Raw genomic sequence first — 18,621 nt, 5'->3', positions numbered from 1 at the left:
CTGCCAGACCTCACACACACTTGTCCCATCCTCCTACTCGCTGTGGCTGACCACAGAGGACAGGTGCTGGCCGGCCACAGCTGTCAGTGTCACAGGCTGTCAGGGCCGGCTGCAGAGCCACTCAGCGCTCCTGCTAGAACAGGACAGAGGTGCTGGTTCTGGAGAGGCCCAGGGCACCCTGGCCCAAGAGAGCAGACTCTAGGTATTGGGGGGGGATCCTCCTTCTTTTGCTTCCTACAGGAAGTCACAAGTTGGCAGCTGAGCAGAGCTCTGGGGCTGGTGTCCAGCGGGGGAAAGATGGCAGGAGGCTCAGAGACCATAAGGCGGAGCAGGGAGTGGACGACTTCACCCCCTTGGTCCCTGTGTCCAAAGTCCAGATGGAGATGCACCTAGTCGTGAGCAGCATAGTTCCCAGCCTGCCCGGTGCTGCGGACCAAGGTTGCCCCTGGCAGGCATCAGAGAGGAGCCCGGGAAAATCCAGCGGGGAGGCCCAGAGGTCAGGCCATGTCGGTGACAGCACCCGCGAGCGCTGCAGGAGCAAGTGCGCACCCTCGCCTGTGCTCATCCACCAGTCCCCAACCGAGGCACCCGATTTGCACCAGAAGCCCCACTGGGCACCCAGCACTGGCGGACAGGACTTCCTCCTGCATCTCTCACGAAAGCCTCTGTATGACCATCTTACGGGGGAAGGGACGGAGATCTAAAGAGGAGTGACTGCCCAGGGCAGCGGCACAGCTTGGCGGCCCTGAGGACGGCAGACCCGGGCTCTAGCTCAGTGCCACAGGCCCTCGGGGCTGCCCTCTTTGGCACTCACAGCCCTCGTGGTGACATGTGGTGACCGGGGCAACGCGCTTGGCTCAGCTGTGCCACGGTGCGGGTGGACGGTGCACTGGGACGGATCACTGGCAAAGGGTCCTGCACAGAAATCTCCGAGACCAGGGGACCCCGTGCCACACGCAGGGCCTAGTGTCCGCCCCCTCCAGCGGGCCTGGCTCTCTGCAGCCCCCCACCTACTCTCTGCGCCCCGGGGAGGAGGCTCCGCATCAGCCTCAGTGTCTTAAAGCCCCAGACCTCTGCCTCCACCACCCCGAGCTGCCCTCCCACTTTATGTCCTGGGAGCAGTTTTGGGGGACACAACAGCACTGTCAATGTCCCCCTGAAGAGGCTCCCACTTAAAAGGAAACAGGAAAAAAGGTAAAAATAAAAAATAAAAAAAAGGAGAGGCGCTGACGGCCGGGAGCCGGGGCGTGTGCAGAGCTAGCAATGTCAAGGTCCAGCGTCTCCGGTGAGCGGAAGCCGAGCCGTAGGAAAGCAACGGCTAATGAAAGAGATTGTTGGATGCTGCGTTCTCCCTCCTCCCAGCCATTACAGGGATAAAATTACCCCCACGGAAAAGATCGAAAACCTTTTTCAAAAACTAATACAATTAGGCCTGGTGATTCGGCCTGTCTCCTCCAGGCCGCGCCCCTCTGCATTTCCTGGATGTGGATGGTGGATGGAGGTGCTGTCTTTCTTTATCATCTCCAGCAAAACGCTGTGTTTAAGAGTCAGAGAGGAGATGGTGTTTTCTGCACCTCCTTCTGGAAGCTTTTAATAACTGTTCACCAGCAAGGAAGGAAAAGCCCCGGTAGTATAAGCTCACATCTGCCTGCTGTCAGGAGCCTGGACCTTGACAGGGGAGGAGAGAAGGGCTGGCTGGCGCAGGAGACCTCCTCTCTGCCAAAGCCAGGAGTGTTTTTAACAAGGAGAGATGGCTGGGGGAGGTTAGGGGAGGAATAAGATGCGCAGAGCCCCCCACCCCCACATACACACACACACAGGTGAGTGTGCTCCAGCAGCCAAGCGACAGCAGCAGCAGCGCACAGCAGGAGACCAAAGCATCGAGCTCACCACCAAGGAAAGAGAAAAGAAGAAAGAATGAAAAGAAAAATCTATGCCGAGGAACATATGGGCAACTGTGGTAATTAGAGCTATGGATGGTGGATTTTTTTTTTTAACCCACCCTTTCCAGGATCTCAAATCACAGTCCTTGTCATGATAAGCTACAGTCCAACCTGTGTGTGAGGCTGTTCTGAGACTCGCCAGCTCGTTAAGGGCTACTGTGTGAGCAGCTCAGGGGGCACTGCCTTCCCCAGACTGCGGGAGGTCATCGCCAGCGATCCCGGGTCTCAGGGTGTCGACTCTGACTCTCCCTTCAATGCCCTGCAGAGTGGACGCGTGCAGGTGGGCGACGGGGCCGGGAGCAGCCTCCCTCCTGGTCCCTGCGCCTGGAGACGCCCAACCCACCTCTGCCAGGCCCCACAGCGGGGAGCCACAGGAGAAGCCCCGCGGAAACCAAGCCCCACGAGCAAACTGTCAGCTTCAAAGCTCCAAACCGTGACCAGGGATTCGCAAAGACCCGCCCGCAACGAGCTCTGGGCAGGCTGCCTGGCAAGCTGGCTCAGGCACGGGGCGGGGGGCGGGGAGCGGGGGTTTAACATCCTAACGTCCCTCCCAGGTTATAAGCTGTTTTTTTTAAGCTGTCATGATCAACAAGTTATTCCCCCGCCCCCCTCCCCCAATAAGCAAGTTATCCGATGAGTTTCCGGTGGTCGGGGGGCCTTCTAAACAGGGTGAGGAGGTGTCTTTAAGGCTCAGCCGCACAAGAGCGGTGGTGAGCGGCCTGGTGCACTTTGATCTTCCCGGCTCCCCCTGCTCCCCGGCTCCCCGGGCTCCGGGAGGGATCGATAATACAACTTTAATGCATCCGTGGGCAGGACCTCAGGGGCTGTTATTTTTACCCAGGGCCGCTCAGCTCCGGTGTTAAGGCAGCCTGGGTCTCAGCACCGCCCCGTGGTCACAGTGAGGGTATTTTCCCCCGTAAAATTGAACAAGAGCAGAGTCAGCCGCGCTCAACCCAAAACGGGCCAATTAAAAACCAATTATCTCCCAAGGCAACTTGTTGAAAGGCTGGGTTTGCCAGGGGCTCCCAGATGCAGGACCGCGGACCTGGGGGGGCGGTCTTTAGGGAGAGGGCGTGGTCCTGGGATGGGGGCGGCCCCAGGGAGGGCGTGGTCCTGGGGGGCAGTCCTTAGGGAGAGGGCGTGGTCCTGGGATGGGGCGGCCCCAGGGAGAGCGTGGTCCTGGGGGTGGTCCTTAGGGAGAGGGCGTGGTCCTGGGATGGGGGCGGCCCCATGGAGGGCGTGGTCCTGGGGGCGGTCCTTAGGGAGAGGGCGGTCCTGGGGTGAGCACAGGTGCCCCGGGGCCAGCGGAGCCTCACCTTCTTCCCGATGCGCTCCAGCTGCTCTCGGTAGAAGGCCTCCCGGCGCCGCTGCTCGGCCTCCCTGCTCTCCAGCTCCCGGGCCTAGGAAAAGGGAGCAGAGCCACGTTAGCCAGCGGCGGTGGTGCCCTCGTGGTCGCTGCGGGGAGAGGACACCCGCCATTCCTGCTCCCAGCCACACTCTGGAGGAGAAGAGCAGGAAGGCACCGAGGACCCCGTGCTGTGGCAGGCAGCTCCCATGTGTCATGCCCCAGGCTCACAGCGGCCCTTCCAGGTGGGTACCTGTTAGGGCCATTTCGCAGATGGCGGCCACAGCACTGGCTGAAGGCTTATGACCTGCGGGCGCTGCTCTGCCCACTCCTGCAGGTGATCTCCTCCCTCCTTCCAGCTCCTCCGGAGGGGGACCAAGGGGGTCAGGATCCCCACCCTCTTCAGAGACCAGGACACGGACACAACAGAGGGCCGGGCCACTGCTCAGCTCACAGTGACACAGACAGGAGCTGGGGTGTGACTGTGGTCAAGGCAGACAGGAGCCACAGGGTCCAAAAGGGCCAGAGACGGCCGCTGGCCATGGAGCCCTGACACTGGGCACCCTGTCGTGCCACTGTCACGCTCTGGGCCCTCGGGGGTAGGAGTCCCTGCAGGCAGAGAGAGCAGAGACCCCACAGGTGGAGGGGCCCTGGCCCTGTCCCCCTGCCTGGAGGTGGCCTCGGGAGGCTTGGCTGGCCAGGCTGAGCTCCTGCTGGCTCCCCCTCCCCCCGCTGGGGTCCTGGACCTTCTCCAATCTGGAGTTCAGGTTGCTCATCAGTGTCCCTTCCTGACCCGAGGGACTGTCCAGGAGACTAAGGGAACACTCCCCTTCAGGGCAGGGTCCTAACAAGCCTCCACAAAGGGTCCCCAGTGTCATGACACAGCAGAAACACTTGCTCTGGCTGGGCGTCCCACATCCCCAAAGCCTCTGACAGGCTCTTCCAGGACCAGGTCCCCAGTGCCACACCCTTGGTCCTCCCTGGGCCGACTCAGCCAGCATCAATGAGCCCAGAGGCTTAGCACTGCCATCAGGGCCTGCCCCGAGCAGGGGCTGAGCACCGCTGGCTCCCAAGGGCACCTGGTTCTCACTCTCCCCAAGCGCACAAGCCAGCCACCCAGAGACGCCATTGTGACTTCATGTCCTAAGCTTTTCTTCTTCAATCACGCTGGGCTGCCACCACCCGGGTGTGCGTCACCCCAAGTACAGGGGAGATGGGAACCGACGGCCCTGCCAGTGTCCTTCCTCGGCCCACGACGCTCCTGCTGGTCACTGAACCTGTGGGCGCTGCTGACAAGTGGTCAGTAGAGGGGCCGATGGCGCACCAGGATCCTGAGAGCGCAGAGAAGCACATGAAAGAAAGCTTGGGGGGACGGCCATCCTGTTCCCAGGGGACACTGGGATCCTGCGCTGGGAGGCGGCCTGCCCACTGGATGACGGGCTTCACGCTGGTCTGCCACCAGGGCTCCAGCAGGCTGGAGCAAGCGGCCTCCTTCTCATTTCTGTCTTACCTACAGACGTGGGGAGGAGCAGTCCCCCCAATCTCACCCCCATCACGCTGTGGACTATCTAAACACGCCAGGAAGGCTCTGGAAGGACCCTGGAGGGCCAGCGCTCAGAGAAGTTGAGCACTGGGACTGAGTGTGGGATTTCTCCCAGGACCCCGCAAAGCGCCAGGCGGCTCATCTGGGTGGCCTGAAGCAGCCCAGCACTTAACTATGAACGGTCCCCAGTGCCATCGGTGGACAAGCTCGTCTCGTGCAATTAAGCAGCCCGTCCAGGAATACCTCCCAGGGCTGTGGACCTGCCATTTTCTGGCCAGTGGTCCTAATCAGGAAGATGGCAACTGAAAGCAAGACCGTCCTGGGGTTCTTCAGCTGTCACTCACTAGGGGCAATGGGCCCGGGAGGGAGGAGGCGGTTCGTCCATGTGTCCAACCAGTGTTCAGCTAACCCACTGTGATGGCCCCTGTGGGTAGAGGCGCGCCCAGAACACTGGGGCTGCAGCTTGCAGGCCTGTGCCAACTGTGACAGGTCTATGTCAGGAACGGGACATGCAGGAAAGAAGTGCTTGGCAAAGAGGCCCACCCATCGGACCCCTCAGAGGTGGTTCACACACAAAAGGAAATACTGGCTGGGCGCGGTGGCACACGCCTGTCATCCAGACAGCTCCAGAGGCTGAGGCAGGAGGATCGCAAGTGTGAGGCCAGCCTCAGCAATGCAGAGGCGCTAAGCAACTCAGTGAGACCCTGTCTCTAAATAAAACAGAAAAAGGGCTGGGGATGGGGCTCAGGGGTGAGGCACCCCTGCTTCAATCCCTGGAGGGAGGGAGAGGGAGGGAGGGAGGGAGAAAGAGAGAGAGGGAGGGTGGAGAGAGAGAGAGGAGAGAGAGGAGAGAGAGGAGAGAGAGAGGAGAGAGATAAGAGAGAGAGGAGAGAGAGGAGAGAGAGGAGAGAGAGAGAGAGAGAGAGAGAGAGAGAGAGAGAGAGAGAGAGAGAGAGAGAGAGAAAGAGAGACAGAGAGAGAGAGAGAGAGAGAGAGAGAGAGAGAACGGGAGAACACGAACTCAAGCCTCCTCTTCTATTGGCCGCAATACATAGGGCGGCTGGGCGTGGCCAGGGAGGGAGTGATCGGGGGCGTGGCCAGGGAGGGAGTGGCCAGGGAGGGAGTGGCTGGGGCGTGGCCAGGAGAGGGCGTGGCCCGGGGGCGTGAGCAGCTGTCAGAGAGGCAGGTCTGTCCCCCAGCTGAAGCGGAGCTCTGGGCCACCCCACGTCCTGGGGCTCCAGCTACCTCGCTCCACCCACAGCCCTTGCTCTCTCTCCGCTCTCCGAGGTATGAAGGAGCCCTCATGACCGACAATGGACAGGTGACAAATGAAAAGGGGTCCTACAAAGTGAATGTGACAGGAAGCCCCAGATGTCGCGACTGGCCCAGTACAGGTGCTCAGGGTTTGGGGTGGATGAGGCCAACCTACAGAGGGGCTCTACAGCCCTGGATCTGCTTCCCGAAGCCCCGGAGGTCCCCCACGCACAGCGCTCAGCAGGTGTCAGGCTGAAGGGCACAGGCGGGTCTCAGTGACTGACTCAGGGGCTTACCAGCGAGTACCCAGTGTCTGCTCGGTGACAGACGCTACTGTGGAGGGACTGCGGGTACACCAGGGAAACCAGGAGGCTTCTGCATCCCGGGGGAGAGCCAAGCGTATGTGCACATGAACGGGCTGATGCTGAGAGTGACATGTGCTGGGGACCACGGGATAGAGTGAGCCGTGGGGGGTGCTGTTTGTCTAAGGAGATTGCCAACAAAGTCTCTGGGGGACAACACTGAATTAAGGACGGTGTCTCTACGTGAAGGCGACTATCCAGCACTATGGAGGCATGCTCAGCCAGGGCCACCTCTGAACAGGACTTGAAGTCTGCGGCCATTGAGCCAAGGACCTCCTCCAGGCAACACAGCACCCTGAGCTGGCCTTTGAAGCTCGCCTCCGCTGCTCCACACACCACAGAAACCAGGTTCAGAAACCAGATTAAAGTGTTCAACACAGAACAGAACCACAAAGCAGTAGGTGGACCTGGAGCCACAGGCCTGCTGGGCTCTGGGTCTGCTGTGGGCCGGACCTCTCCTTAGATACTGCAGGATCTGAAGCCACTATGCTCTACAGAGGCAGGGGACCTGGAACAGAGGGCTTTCCCTGAAATAAGAAACCAACATAAAAAATTTCTGAAGCCGGGTGAGGTGGTGCACACCCATCAGCCCAGCAACTTGGGAGGCTGAGGCAGGAGGATCGTGAGTTGGAGGCCAGCCTCAATAAAAGCGAGGCTCTGAGTAGCTCAGTGAGACCCTGTCTCTAAATAAAATACAATATAGGGCTGGGGTGTGGGTCAGTGGTAGAGTGGCCCTCAGTTCAATCCCCAGGACCCCCATAAAAAGACTAGAGAAGTCAGTCAATCAGTTACCACAATACAGGCAAGGGAGGCAGCCCCTGCTCCCGACACCCATGCCCTCCTGCAGCTCCCTCCCCAGTGTGTGGCTGGACCTGGGAACTTAGAAATAAAGAATATGGCAGAAGTGGTGGGACTGGCATTCTGAGACCTGGTTTTCAAAGACAATGTTCTCTGCGTGCCTCTCTGCCACCAGCTCTGCTTACTCAAGGGGTGAGGCAGGCTTCTATTTGAAGAATTGCACATGGCCATGAACTGAGGGCGGCCCCTGGCCAACAGGCAGCCAAGGGGTAAGTGTTGTCCATCAGCCCCAAGGGAAGGAGCCCTGTCAGCAGCCAGGAGGGCCTGGAAACGGATTCGCCCCTGGTGGAGCCTTCAGATGTGACAGCACTGGAAGACACCTTGCCCACACCACGGTGAGAGACTGCAGGCAGAGGTACCAGCTACACAGCACCCGGGTCCCAACCCACCAGCATAAGACAATAAATGCTGACTGATGGAAGCCACTGGATTTCACAACTTGTTGTCCAGCAATTGAAAAATGCAAAATGTGAATTGATTCATCTTTCCTTTAAAGGAAAAAGACAATCACTTTGGATAAAAGAAACACAAAGAAAACCCAACTATATGCTCTTTTTTTACGAGACTCAACTCCCCATACTGATGGTCTTACAGCACACTTTCACTGCAGATTATATATATATATATATATATATATATATATATATATATGTATTTTGTACCAGGGATCGAACCCCAGGGGCCCTTAACCATTGAGCCCCATCCCTGGTCCCTTTTATAATTTATTTACAGACAGGGGCTTACTGAGTTGCTTAGGGCTTCTCTAAGTTGCTGAGGCTGGCCTCCAACTTGCGATCCTCCTGCTTCAGCCTCCTGACTCGCTGGGATTACAGGTATGCACCATGGCACCCGACTCACAGATATATACTTTCTGTCAAATGTTTTATGTATACAAAAGATTGAGCATTCACTTAAAAGTTTAAAAATATAAACATGCCAAAAACAAACAAACAGAAAAAACACCCAAACCACCACCAACAAAAAAACACAATGATCCAATATGGAGAGAGAATATATTCACCAGAACCAGACCACCAAGGGCTCAGATGTTGGAATCGACACAGAGAGAGGTTAAGTAACTATGATTATTAAGATGTTAAACAATCTAATAAATAAAGTCACTAGCATGTGTGAAGAGGCAGAGGGTGCCCACAGGGTGCCGGACACTAGAGTCGCATTGTTTATGATAAGAAATCAGCAGATCATCTCATGAGGATTCCTTACATGGATGAGTCACTTCTCTCCTGTCACTTTCAAGATCTTTCCCCTGACTCTGCCTTTGGACGGCTTATGATGCATCTGGGTCATAAGATCTCCCTGTGCACAGCCCTGTCTGTTGACTGGACCTAGATCCCGGGAACCATCGGAAGTTTTCAAAGCCTTCTGTGGATATCTCAGGCCTCAGATTTTCTCTCTTTTGTAATTTTGTTTTGTGTGTGGCTGTGTGTGTGTGTGTGTGTGTGAGTGTGAGAGAGAGAGAAAGAGAGAGAGAGAGAGAGACACAGACAGGGCCTTGCTAAGTGGCTGAGGCTGGCCTTCCACTTGCAATCCTCCTGCCCTGGACTCCCAAGTCTCTGGGACTGTGAGTGTGCACCATGACACCGCCCTGTTGGGTTTTTTCCCCAAGCTTTCTGGTTACGCCATGGTTTGGTTCACCTGCTGTCCACCCCAGGTAGCCCTAACATTCAACAGCTGCCTCTGGTTGTCTGTGACAAATGCCCCATGGTAACAGTGGACTGCCACGAGCACCTGCTGAGTCAAGTCACATAAACAGTCTTGCAAGTGGGGCCCTGCAGGCAGTCACCAGGACAATGGTGGCCATTCCCTGGGAATTGTGGCTGGGAGCAGCGGAAGAGCTCTCCACCCTCTCTGCCGCCAGCTGTGGGCTGGCACCTACCTAGGGGAGGCCAGTTTCAGAGAGGGTTGTGGAGCAGTGAGTGGGAAAGGGAGGGTAAGTTAAAATGCCTGGTGCTTTGCTGAGAGTCTTCCACTTTCCTTGAACAAATGCTCCTGGATTGCTGCAAGCCTTGGGTTGATTATCAGAGTTCTGAAAAAGTCGATTCTGACTATTTTTGTCAGTATTTTCATTACTTTTATGAAAGGGGATTTTCAGAGGATTTTAGTGCCCTCTTTTTACCAACATGCAGGAATGGTATGGTATGAAGTCACAGTTATTAACATACTGGATAGAGAGAGACGAGGAAAGAATCAAATCCAAATCAAAACATAAAGAGAGAAAAGACTGAGAAATAAAGCCTGGTGTGATGGTGCAAGCCTGTTATCCCTGCCGCTCGGGAGGCTGAGGCAGGAGGATTGTGAGTTCAAAGCCAGCCTCAGCAACAGCGAGGCCCTAAGCAACTCAGGGAGACCCTGTCTCTAAATAAAATTCAAAGTAGGGCTGGGGATGGGGCTAAGAGTGGAGGGCCCCTGAGTTCAATCCTCAGCACACAACCCTCACCCCCAAAAATCTATAGGATCATCTCAAATGTCTGAAGCAAACGTTCAAGCGCAGTCCCAGCATGAGAAGAAACAAATAAGGCAAAAGAATACAGAGATAAATCTCAAGAATCCTCCAAAATTACTTAAAGACAACGAATTACACATCCTAGATGCTCAGAAAAATTCCAAGCAGGATGCTTTTGTGAGGTTCTGAAGTAATGGCATATTTTTGAACACAGACAACCATAAGCTTAAAAAATGCCATTTCTACAGCAATCTTAAAAAAGTAACCAAAAAAGCACAAATAAAAAGCCAATAGAGGAGATCATGGAATTCTAAATATACTGGTTCATCCACCCCGACTCCCCGAAAAAAGCCAAGAAGAGGCCAAGGGGAGAAAAGAATTGGTGGGACACAGAAATTCAAGATGACAGATTTGAGTCTAATGCTATAAATAATCCCATTAAATGTAAACCAATTGAAGCCCCCTGTAAAGTTCCCATCGCTGTTTATATGAAATGGCCAAAACAGTAACAGCAGTCAGGGCCTAAAGCACTCTGACGCACCCTCCCAGGGTTCCAGAGGTGGGAAATGTCTGGGTGTTCCGTGTGACTCGGATCACAGGGGTCGACAGGCTGCCACCTGGCTTGTGGCCTTACAACAGCTGACCTGCCCATACTTGCAGCACCTGTTTCACTCTCTGGCCTCCCTCTCTTGCCTGGGCATGACCTGGATCATGCCGACCCCATCTGGATAGTAAGGTGCTCTCCTGTCACATCCTCAACTGGATCACACCTGCAGAGTCCCCTGTGCCACATGCAGTACTTGTTCATAGGTTTCAGGGGACGAGGAACCGGCCCTCCCAGGGCTGGGCAGGGGGCGGGTCAAGTCTACCATGTCCTTAAGAAAAGCCAAACCCTGACTATATGGTGTTGATGAGATGGTCTATTTTACTCCCCAAACACTGACAGAACAAGCAGACGAAGAACCAATAAGGATATGGAAGATCTGAACAGTATTATTATCCAATGTGACTCCAGTGACATTTATAGGACACTATATCCAACAACCGCAGATTCTGGAGTAAAGTGCCCCTGGAGTGGTCAGTAAGATAAACTGGAAGAAAAGTCTTAAAGCAGGACCAGGGTGGGGCCCAGTGGTGGAGCACTTGCCCAGCATATGGGGGGCCCTGGGCTCCGTCCCCAGTGCTGCATATAAAAACATAAATGAAATGACATGAAGAGCCACAGAAAAGCATAAAATCATTCAAAGCATGTTTTATGATCACAGAATTATTAAATCAGGAACTAGCTCCAGCAAGACAGCCAGAAAATTCTCGAATGTTTGGAAATCAAACACATTACTCTGTGACCTGTAACTCCTTAGCCAGGAGGAAAATCAGTCCTTAGAAAGAAACTTGGAGATGACAGAGATGCTGTATTTAGCAGACAAGGACTTTCAAACTGCCATTACTAATGTTTTTAAATAGTCAAAGCAAATGTAAACACGGTGCTGTTAAGTGGAGAGACTCAGAAGGGTAAAATGGAATTTTAGGAGCTGAAAAGTCTATTTGAAATCAACGGCTGAAAGAGGAAATGCTACCTCAGTGACAGGGGTGACAATTTCCGACTCAAGTGGTCTAACTTGCAGGTGATTAAATTCTTGGGATAGGTAGTGGCAAAGAGAAAACATTTGAAGAATAACAGATGAAAATTTTCCAAATGTGTCAAACAAAGAAACTCAACTAACCAATGCACCAATAAACACAAGGTGATTAATGCAATAATAAAAATATAAAAACCATACGCCTGATGATTTTTAAAAACCTAATTTTCCTTGATTTATAAAACAAAACAAAAAGCTTGCCCTACGGAATTTCCCAGATGTTTCACTGATTAATTCTATCAAATATTTAAGGAAGAAATACCATTTCTAAGCAAATTCTTTCAGCAAATACAGGAGAGAATATTTCCCAACTCATTTTAGGAGGCTATTACAAGTATTACACCAAATAACACAAGGACATTACAAAAAGAGAGATTTACATACTGATATTATTCAAGAAAAGAGGTGTTACTGGGCACGGTGGCCCACACCTGTCATCTCAGAGACTCAGGAGGCTGAGACAGGAGGATTGGATGTTGGAGGCCAGCCTCAGCAACTTATCGAGGGACTAGGCAACTCAGCAAGACCCTGTCTCTAAATAAAAAATAAAAGGGTTGGGGATATAGCTTGGTGGTTAAGTGCCCCTGGGTTCAACGTTCAGTACCAGATAGATAAAATTCTTTAACAAAAAGAAAAAAAAATGGAAAATGAAATCCGCCGATATGTAAAAAAGATAATACCCCATGATCAATTGGGGCTCACACCAGAAGTCTACGGTTGCTATAACATAAAAAATTAACCAATAAACTTAATACATTATCAAATGGAAGATGGAAAAGCACATGACCCTTTCAAACAAATGCAAGAAAAATGGTAGCAGAACACAACAGTCACTAATATGCCATTATGTAAAAATGTGAGTGTATAACTGATGTGGTTCTGCAATTTGTATTTGGGGTAAAAATGGGAGTTCATAACCCAATCGAGTCAAATGTATGAAAGATGATATATCATGAGCTCTGTAATGTTTTGAACAATCAATAAAAAAAATGCAAGAAAGTCATGTGATAAATAAAATCCCCATTTATGAAATCAAGCAAACCAGAAACAGAAAATTTAGTTCACTTGATGAAGGCTATGTTAATAAAAAATCTTTATGCAAAATCATGTTTACTAGTGAAATAGTTAATGCTTTTCCCTCGAGATAAATAAAATTAGTAAGATTTACTAATACAGTTAATAAGATTGATCTAATAGACATATCTGTAGAATCTCTACTTCTAAAATTTAAAAACTGAGTACACCATCTGCCAAAAATTCTTCATTCTTTTAGGTCACAACCACCAGAAAGAAAAAAAGAAAGAATGAAAAACTTAACAAATGTAACCCAAAGGACAATATGCAACATGTCCTCTGAAATAACCTCAGAGCTAGGAGAAAATAATAAGATAAATTTCAATTATTCCACATTGAATACATGGATGAATGTATCATATTGTGCTTCATGAATATGGACAACTTTTGTGTCAAATAAAAATTGCAAAAAAAATTTTTTTTTAATTGTAAAAAGTCAAAGTTCCATGTTTTAAAGAATATGGAAAAACTGATGATGTGTCTGAGAGGAACATTAATGGCCTTAAGTGCATTTATATTAAAAAACTGGGTTTGAGAGAAATTCCTCATTTCATGTACAAATAAAATAAGCCTCAGACTAGGTGAGGTTGTGGCTGGACATGAGGTGTACCCCAGGAGCTCACGGGGGGGCCACGCAGGAAGGACCTGAGGTGCCTGACCCTTGGGTTCACCCTTGGATGGACTCATGATAGGAAAGGACTGAACTGGGTGGTGACCGTGGGGGGGGCGGTGAATGGAGGAAGCAGGTCATTGGGGGCCTGCCCCTGGGGACGGTATATCTTGTCCCTGGCCCCTTGTGCCGTGTCCACCTGAGCCTGGCAGCTGTCCTGCACCGCACGCCAGCCACACTTCGCCACCATCTGCTGCCTCACCTTGGGCTCTGAGCAATGGGTCGGCTGTCCAGGAACCAAGCCTCTGAAACCATGAGCCACATACACTGCTCTCTAAGTTGTTCCTGTCAGGCATTTTAATCACAGTGACGAAAGGTTAACCGAGGTGACTAGGTTATGTAGACACAGGGCTATGAAGACAGGTCCCCATGTCCCAAGGAAGCCACCTCCCAACATTCAGGGACTCAGTCATCCTATCTGAACAGTGTGGAGCGACGGTGTGGATCACTGTCATCCAATGGGGTGCCTCCAACATGGACTGTCACAGTGTTTCTCGAATGTTGAAGGTGCCTTCGATTCACCTGAGACTTTGCTAGAAGACAGACTGTGTCAGGAGGCCTGGGGCCGGCCCCAGACTCCACATTGCTAACAGACTCCAGGATGTCACTTAAGCATCAAGGCCCAGGTCAGGCCTGCAGAAGGACAATGGATGGTCCTAAGGACACTTGTAACCTCCTAGGGACCCACAACGTGTCTACACTGTGTGCCCCACAGTCTCTGGTCCATGATGGTGTGCTCCGACTTTAAACCTAGCGCAGGACGAGGCTTAAGGAAGCAGGCTCAGAGGGAGGGAAATGGAGCTCTCAGTGACAGACCTGTCACCCCTACTCCAGCAGCCCGGTCCACGCCTCTGAAACCCAGTCTCCTGTTCTAGGCGATGGGGGTGAACCCCACCTCTATTTGTGAGGCTGCGGGAAGGTGATTCAATGAGGCAGACAGGGCCCTGATGGCAGTATCTGATACTAGGGAGTTTTTGCAAGTTCAATGTCAGCCAAGAATCATTTTCACGATAATAAAGTGTTATTATTAAACATTCAATCAGAAAAGAAAACAGACCTGTTCATAACCGTCATGGATAACAGAGATCTAAAGTAAAACAGCAAATCTCAAAGACAAATATAACTTGGAGATGATCTGAGATAATCTCTACTTGGAAGTGGCGATGCCATCTCCCTGTCTCTAGAGGCCCTGTCTCTAAATAAAATACAAGGTAGGGCTGGGGAGGGGGCTCAGGGGTCGAGGACCCCTGAGTTCAATCCCTGGTCACCTCTCACTCCCCCTCCCCCAAAATGACCATGATGGCCAGGAGGCCTGGGTTGAAATCCTGCTCTGACAGCTCTTCAGGAGACACTGGATGGGAAGCTTTGCTCTGAGCCTCCGTTCCCTCCTCTTGCTACCCTGGGGGTCACTGTGACTCTGTCCTGATGCAGGGGTCTGGTCTGAAGAGCCTGCTCTCCCCCCTCTTCCATAACCAGCTCGGGAGGTGCACACGTTACAGGGGTCAGCACAGATGGGCCAGGGGGCTGCCCCTTGTCAAGCCAGGGCACAGCTTAGACATGTCTTCATCGACCACCAAGGGCTTCTGCAGAGGCCAGGTCCAGAAGTGGGGAGGGGCACAGCCACGCTGGCACCGTGACCCTGGGGCTGAGCTCCTGATTCTGAATGGAGATGCCACCAGAGATCTGGGGTCTGTCCCCCACTCTCCAAATCCACCCACCTGTGCCCGGAAGGGGAGGGGCAAAGGTGCCCTGGAGAGGGATGGGCAAAGTCTGTCATGAGCCCAGCACATTCGTCAGAGTCCCCGACGCTCACAGGACACTTTGAAGACAGGTTCTATTGCAGCCATCTGCTGAGAGGTCGCGGGTGTCCTGAAGCCCCCGTTTCCTCAGGGAGAGTGGCAGGAAAACAGGTGGCACCTGAGCACTGTCTGCTGGCGCTGCGCCCTTCCACACCTCCACCCGCAGGCTGTGGGGCGGTTGGTGGACACGGCTGGGGAGGACACGGCGCGGAGGCTTCAGGTGTGAGGGATCAGGACAGATGGCCTCCCAGGCAACCAGAGCTGGCTCCTCCACGGGGCTGGAGGAAGGAGACGGCAGAGGGTTCCGGGGACGCCCAGCTCTTCGCGGCTGACATTTCATCCAGCCCTGCCAGCTGGCTGCCTTCCTCTTAGCAACACCCCGGTATTAGTCAGGGCAAGAAGCACCATCTTGAAAACAAGGATCAGAGAAGTCTCAGGAAGCAGGCGCAAAGGCAGCCTGGGCACTCATTAAACACCAATTGTTTATTACATACGTGCTCCTTTAAGGCACACGTTATCCCCTGACATAGATAATGGTCATTATTATTTTGGGGTACCGGGAATTGAATCCAGGGACACTCGAGCCCTGAGCCCCATCCCCAGCCTTGTTTTATATTTTATTTAGAGACAGGGTCTCGCTGAGTTGCTCAGGGCTTTACTTTTGCTGAGGCTGGCCTCCAACTTGTGATCCTCCTGCCTCAGCCTCCCGAGCTGGTGGGGTGACAGTCAAGTGCCATTGCTTCTGGCTTAATAACGAGTATTAAACTCACTTTAAAGGCAAGAAATATAAGTCTGAGATGAGTGAAATCTCCCAGGGCTACACAATCACCAAAACGGCCTAGCTGAGGAGCAAGATCCACGCAGTCTAATCTTCCACGCAAGCCGACCTTAAGAAACCATGAAATCACCTCTGCAGTTCTGATCAAGTTCTCGGGCACAGACACGAGGAGGCAGGAGATGACACGGGCTGCTCTGTGCGCAACTCCCTTGGTGGCGGGCTGGGAAGAACCCCAGATCGCACAGTGACAACCAGCCCAGAGGGCCTCTTGGAGATCAGCAGGCAGGTGGCCTGCTCCCATGAATGCACCTGTCCTGTCACGCTGCTCCCTGTCACATGCTCAGCATGGGGCCTTTCTGGTCCTGTGAAGTGACATTGGTTCTCCTGAAGCAGACGGGGCTGGCCCAGGCAGGGTGGCAGGAGCCGGTCCACACGGCCACCCTGTCTCCTCCAGGATGCCCTCTCCACAGGACAGTGAGACCACAAGGATCCGGGGAGGCTCATTCCTAGCAGGGAAAACAAATGCTGAGGTTTCTGAATGGGAGCAAGTGTGGCACATCCAGGGGACAGTGAGGACACAGCTAACACCATGACAAACAGCTGGGTGGGGCGGTGGGCATGAAAACCAGGCTGCGGCTCAGAGGCAGGGCCTTCCAGGCCGGGCGGAGAGGCTGGCAGCGGCCTCTGTGAGCGTGGGGAGCAGAGGGCGCTGAGCGGAGACCGATAGGATCTGACTTGTTTATTTTTTAATCCAGTTCACAAAAGCCGGGCGGAAAGGCGGCTGCCCAGGAGGACGGCCTGTTACCTCTCCCCGCACCAAGCCCTTGCTCCCCGTGCGCACACAGAATCCCAGCGCGGTTATGACAGCTGTAGCTGCACAAAGGCGGCAGGGAGAGGCCTTTCAGAGGAAAGAATATGCAATTTCCTAGCCCAACACCTTTTAAAAGGCAATGCTGGAGAATCAGATCCCGGCCTGGGAGCGAGGCAGGGCCGTCTTTGGGCGCAGGGCAGCAACGCGCCACTTGAAATGAGCAAGCGTCAGGCGGAGCGGAGAGAGCGCAGCGCCCATCTCAGTTTGCAGGTGGGGAGAGCCGGGAATTCTGCAGCTCTCTTGCACTGTCCTGGGGGTCACTATGAATGGAGTGCAGAGGAGCTGCTAACGCGACACCTGACGACCAAGGTTGGGGTGCAGCAGCCGTCTGGGCCCCAGGTCAGAGAGAGGTTCAGGAACTGAGCTGAGTGGATAAGGGGCTCCCACGCTCACAGGAGCCAAAGCAAACCCTTCCCCAACCTGGTGGCCGCGTCAAACTGAGGGTCCTGCATGCTGATGAGTTGGAAAGGGCCTGTGGAGAGATCGGGGGCTCTGCGGGTGACACTGTCTAACCTGGGGTTGAGGTGACGATGCTGGAGAATGTGGGGCAGCCGCCTGGAGCCAGCGTGGGCTTCCTGGAACCCTCCCATCATCTCCAGGCCCACTGAGGAAGCCGATCTACTTGGGGGCTTCAGGAACAGTCGGAGAAGCCAGGCGCGGTGGCGCACACCAGTGGTTCCAGGGGCTCGGGAGGCTGAGGCAGGAGGATCGCACGTTCAAAACCAGCCTCAGCGAGGCTCTAAGCAACTCAGTGAGACCCTATCTCTCAATAAAACATAAAATGGGGCTGGGGACACGGCTCAATGGTCCAGCACCCCTGGGTTCATCGCCAGTCCCACTCCCCACCCCACAAAAACTAGAGACCTGCTCAAGCTCTTTGTGGATCCGCCCAGAGCCTCTACCCAGGCCGTGTCTTGAGAGAGTGGCTGTCTTCTTTCTGAGAGGGGGTGAGGTGTGAACCTCTGCCTTGGATCAGTTAGGGCTAGGCCCCAGACTCGGCGCAGACGGTCACCCTCCCACAAAACAATCCTGAAGAAGTGTCAAAGAATGGAGACGGATTTGACGGGGACCCCAGGGACAGAAGCAGTGGCAGGCAGGGCTGCAGATCTCAGGCCCTCCTGGGCGCTCCCTGGCGTCCAGCCCAATCCCCGAGCCTGGCCCTCAGCCCCATGTCCACGGGGAGCCCCGGCGATCCTCAGTAAGCCCCTTTATGCTCACAAGAGCCGAGCAGATTCCTTTGGCTGCCATGTCCAGCCAGACAGAGGTGCACCTCCATCTGCCCTCCCCCAGCACAGGGACACACGCTGTCATCACTCTATTAGCACATGAATCCTCCCGTAGCTATTGGTCCCCCAAAAACACAGGAGCTTCATGAGAAAAGAGCCCTGAGTCACCTCTGTGTGTGTCCCTAGGTCTGGTGGCTGGCAGGTGACATGCTGCATGACTCTATGGTGAACAGGATCTACCCTTCTAAGCTGCACTAATTACTTCCTACACAGGAAGGATGGTCACTAGATGATGGTGTTGGTGACTCTGACAGAAGCTTCACTTGGTCACCTGACAACAGGTTACCACTTTTGAAACTCTTCCTGTAGGGGTCATGTGTTTATTGTCCGACAATTAACATTCATCACTGTCACAGCCACTGTCTATGGACAGACACTCAATGCGAACCCTGAACTGAGGCAAACACAGACACAGGTCTGTGTGACGGGGACACGTGTGTCCTCTCCACTCACCGTGCTGTATTCCCAAAGGTCTTTTGTTTCAGGCGGGGTGGGGTACTGGGGATAGAACTCAGAAGCACTTGATCACCGAGCCCCATCCCCAGCCCTTTTTGTATTTTATTTAAAGACAGGGTCTCACTGAGTTGCTTAGTGTCGAGCCATTGCTGAGGCTGGCCTCCAACTTGTGATCCTCCTACCTCAGCCTCCTGAGCTGCTGGGATGACAGGCGTGTGCCACTGCACTCGGCCCAAAGGTCTTTATCAAAGAGATCCCCTGTAGAAATTCTTCTAACA

The 18,621-nt window shown here is 53.5% G+C and overlaps 1 protein-coding gene across 1 annotated transcript in view; it reads right to left on the bottom strand.

Annotated features, from left to right (window-relative positions):
- The window catches only part of Chchd6 (coiled-coil-helix-coiled-coil-helix domain containing 6), a 179,968-nt gene that overhangs the window by 64,848 nt on the left and 96,499 nt on the right, over window positions 1-18,621 (bottom strand). Inside the window, exon 5 of the mRNA XM_076841134.2 lies at window positions 3,260-3,343. Within this exon, the coding sequence (XP_076697249.1) occupies window positions 3,260-3,343 (84 nt within the window). The remainder of the gene's footprint in view (window positions 1-3,259; window positions 3,344-18,621) is intronic.

Source organism: Callospermophilus lateralis, chromosome 20, assembly GCF_048772815.1.
Source record: "Callospermophilus lateralis isolate mCalLat2 chromosome 20, mCalLat2.hap1, whole genome shotgun sequence".
NCBI lineage: Eukaryota > Metazoa > Chordata > Mammalia > Rodentia > Sciuridae > Callospermophilus > Callospermophilus lateralis.
This window is presented reverse-complemented; position numbering and strand designations above follow the sequence as displayed.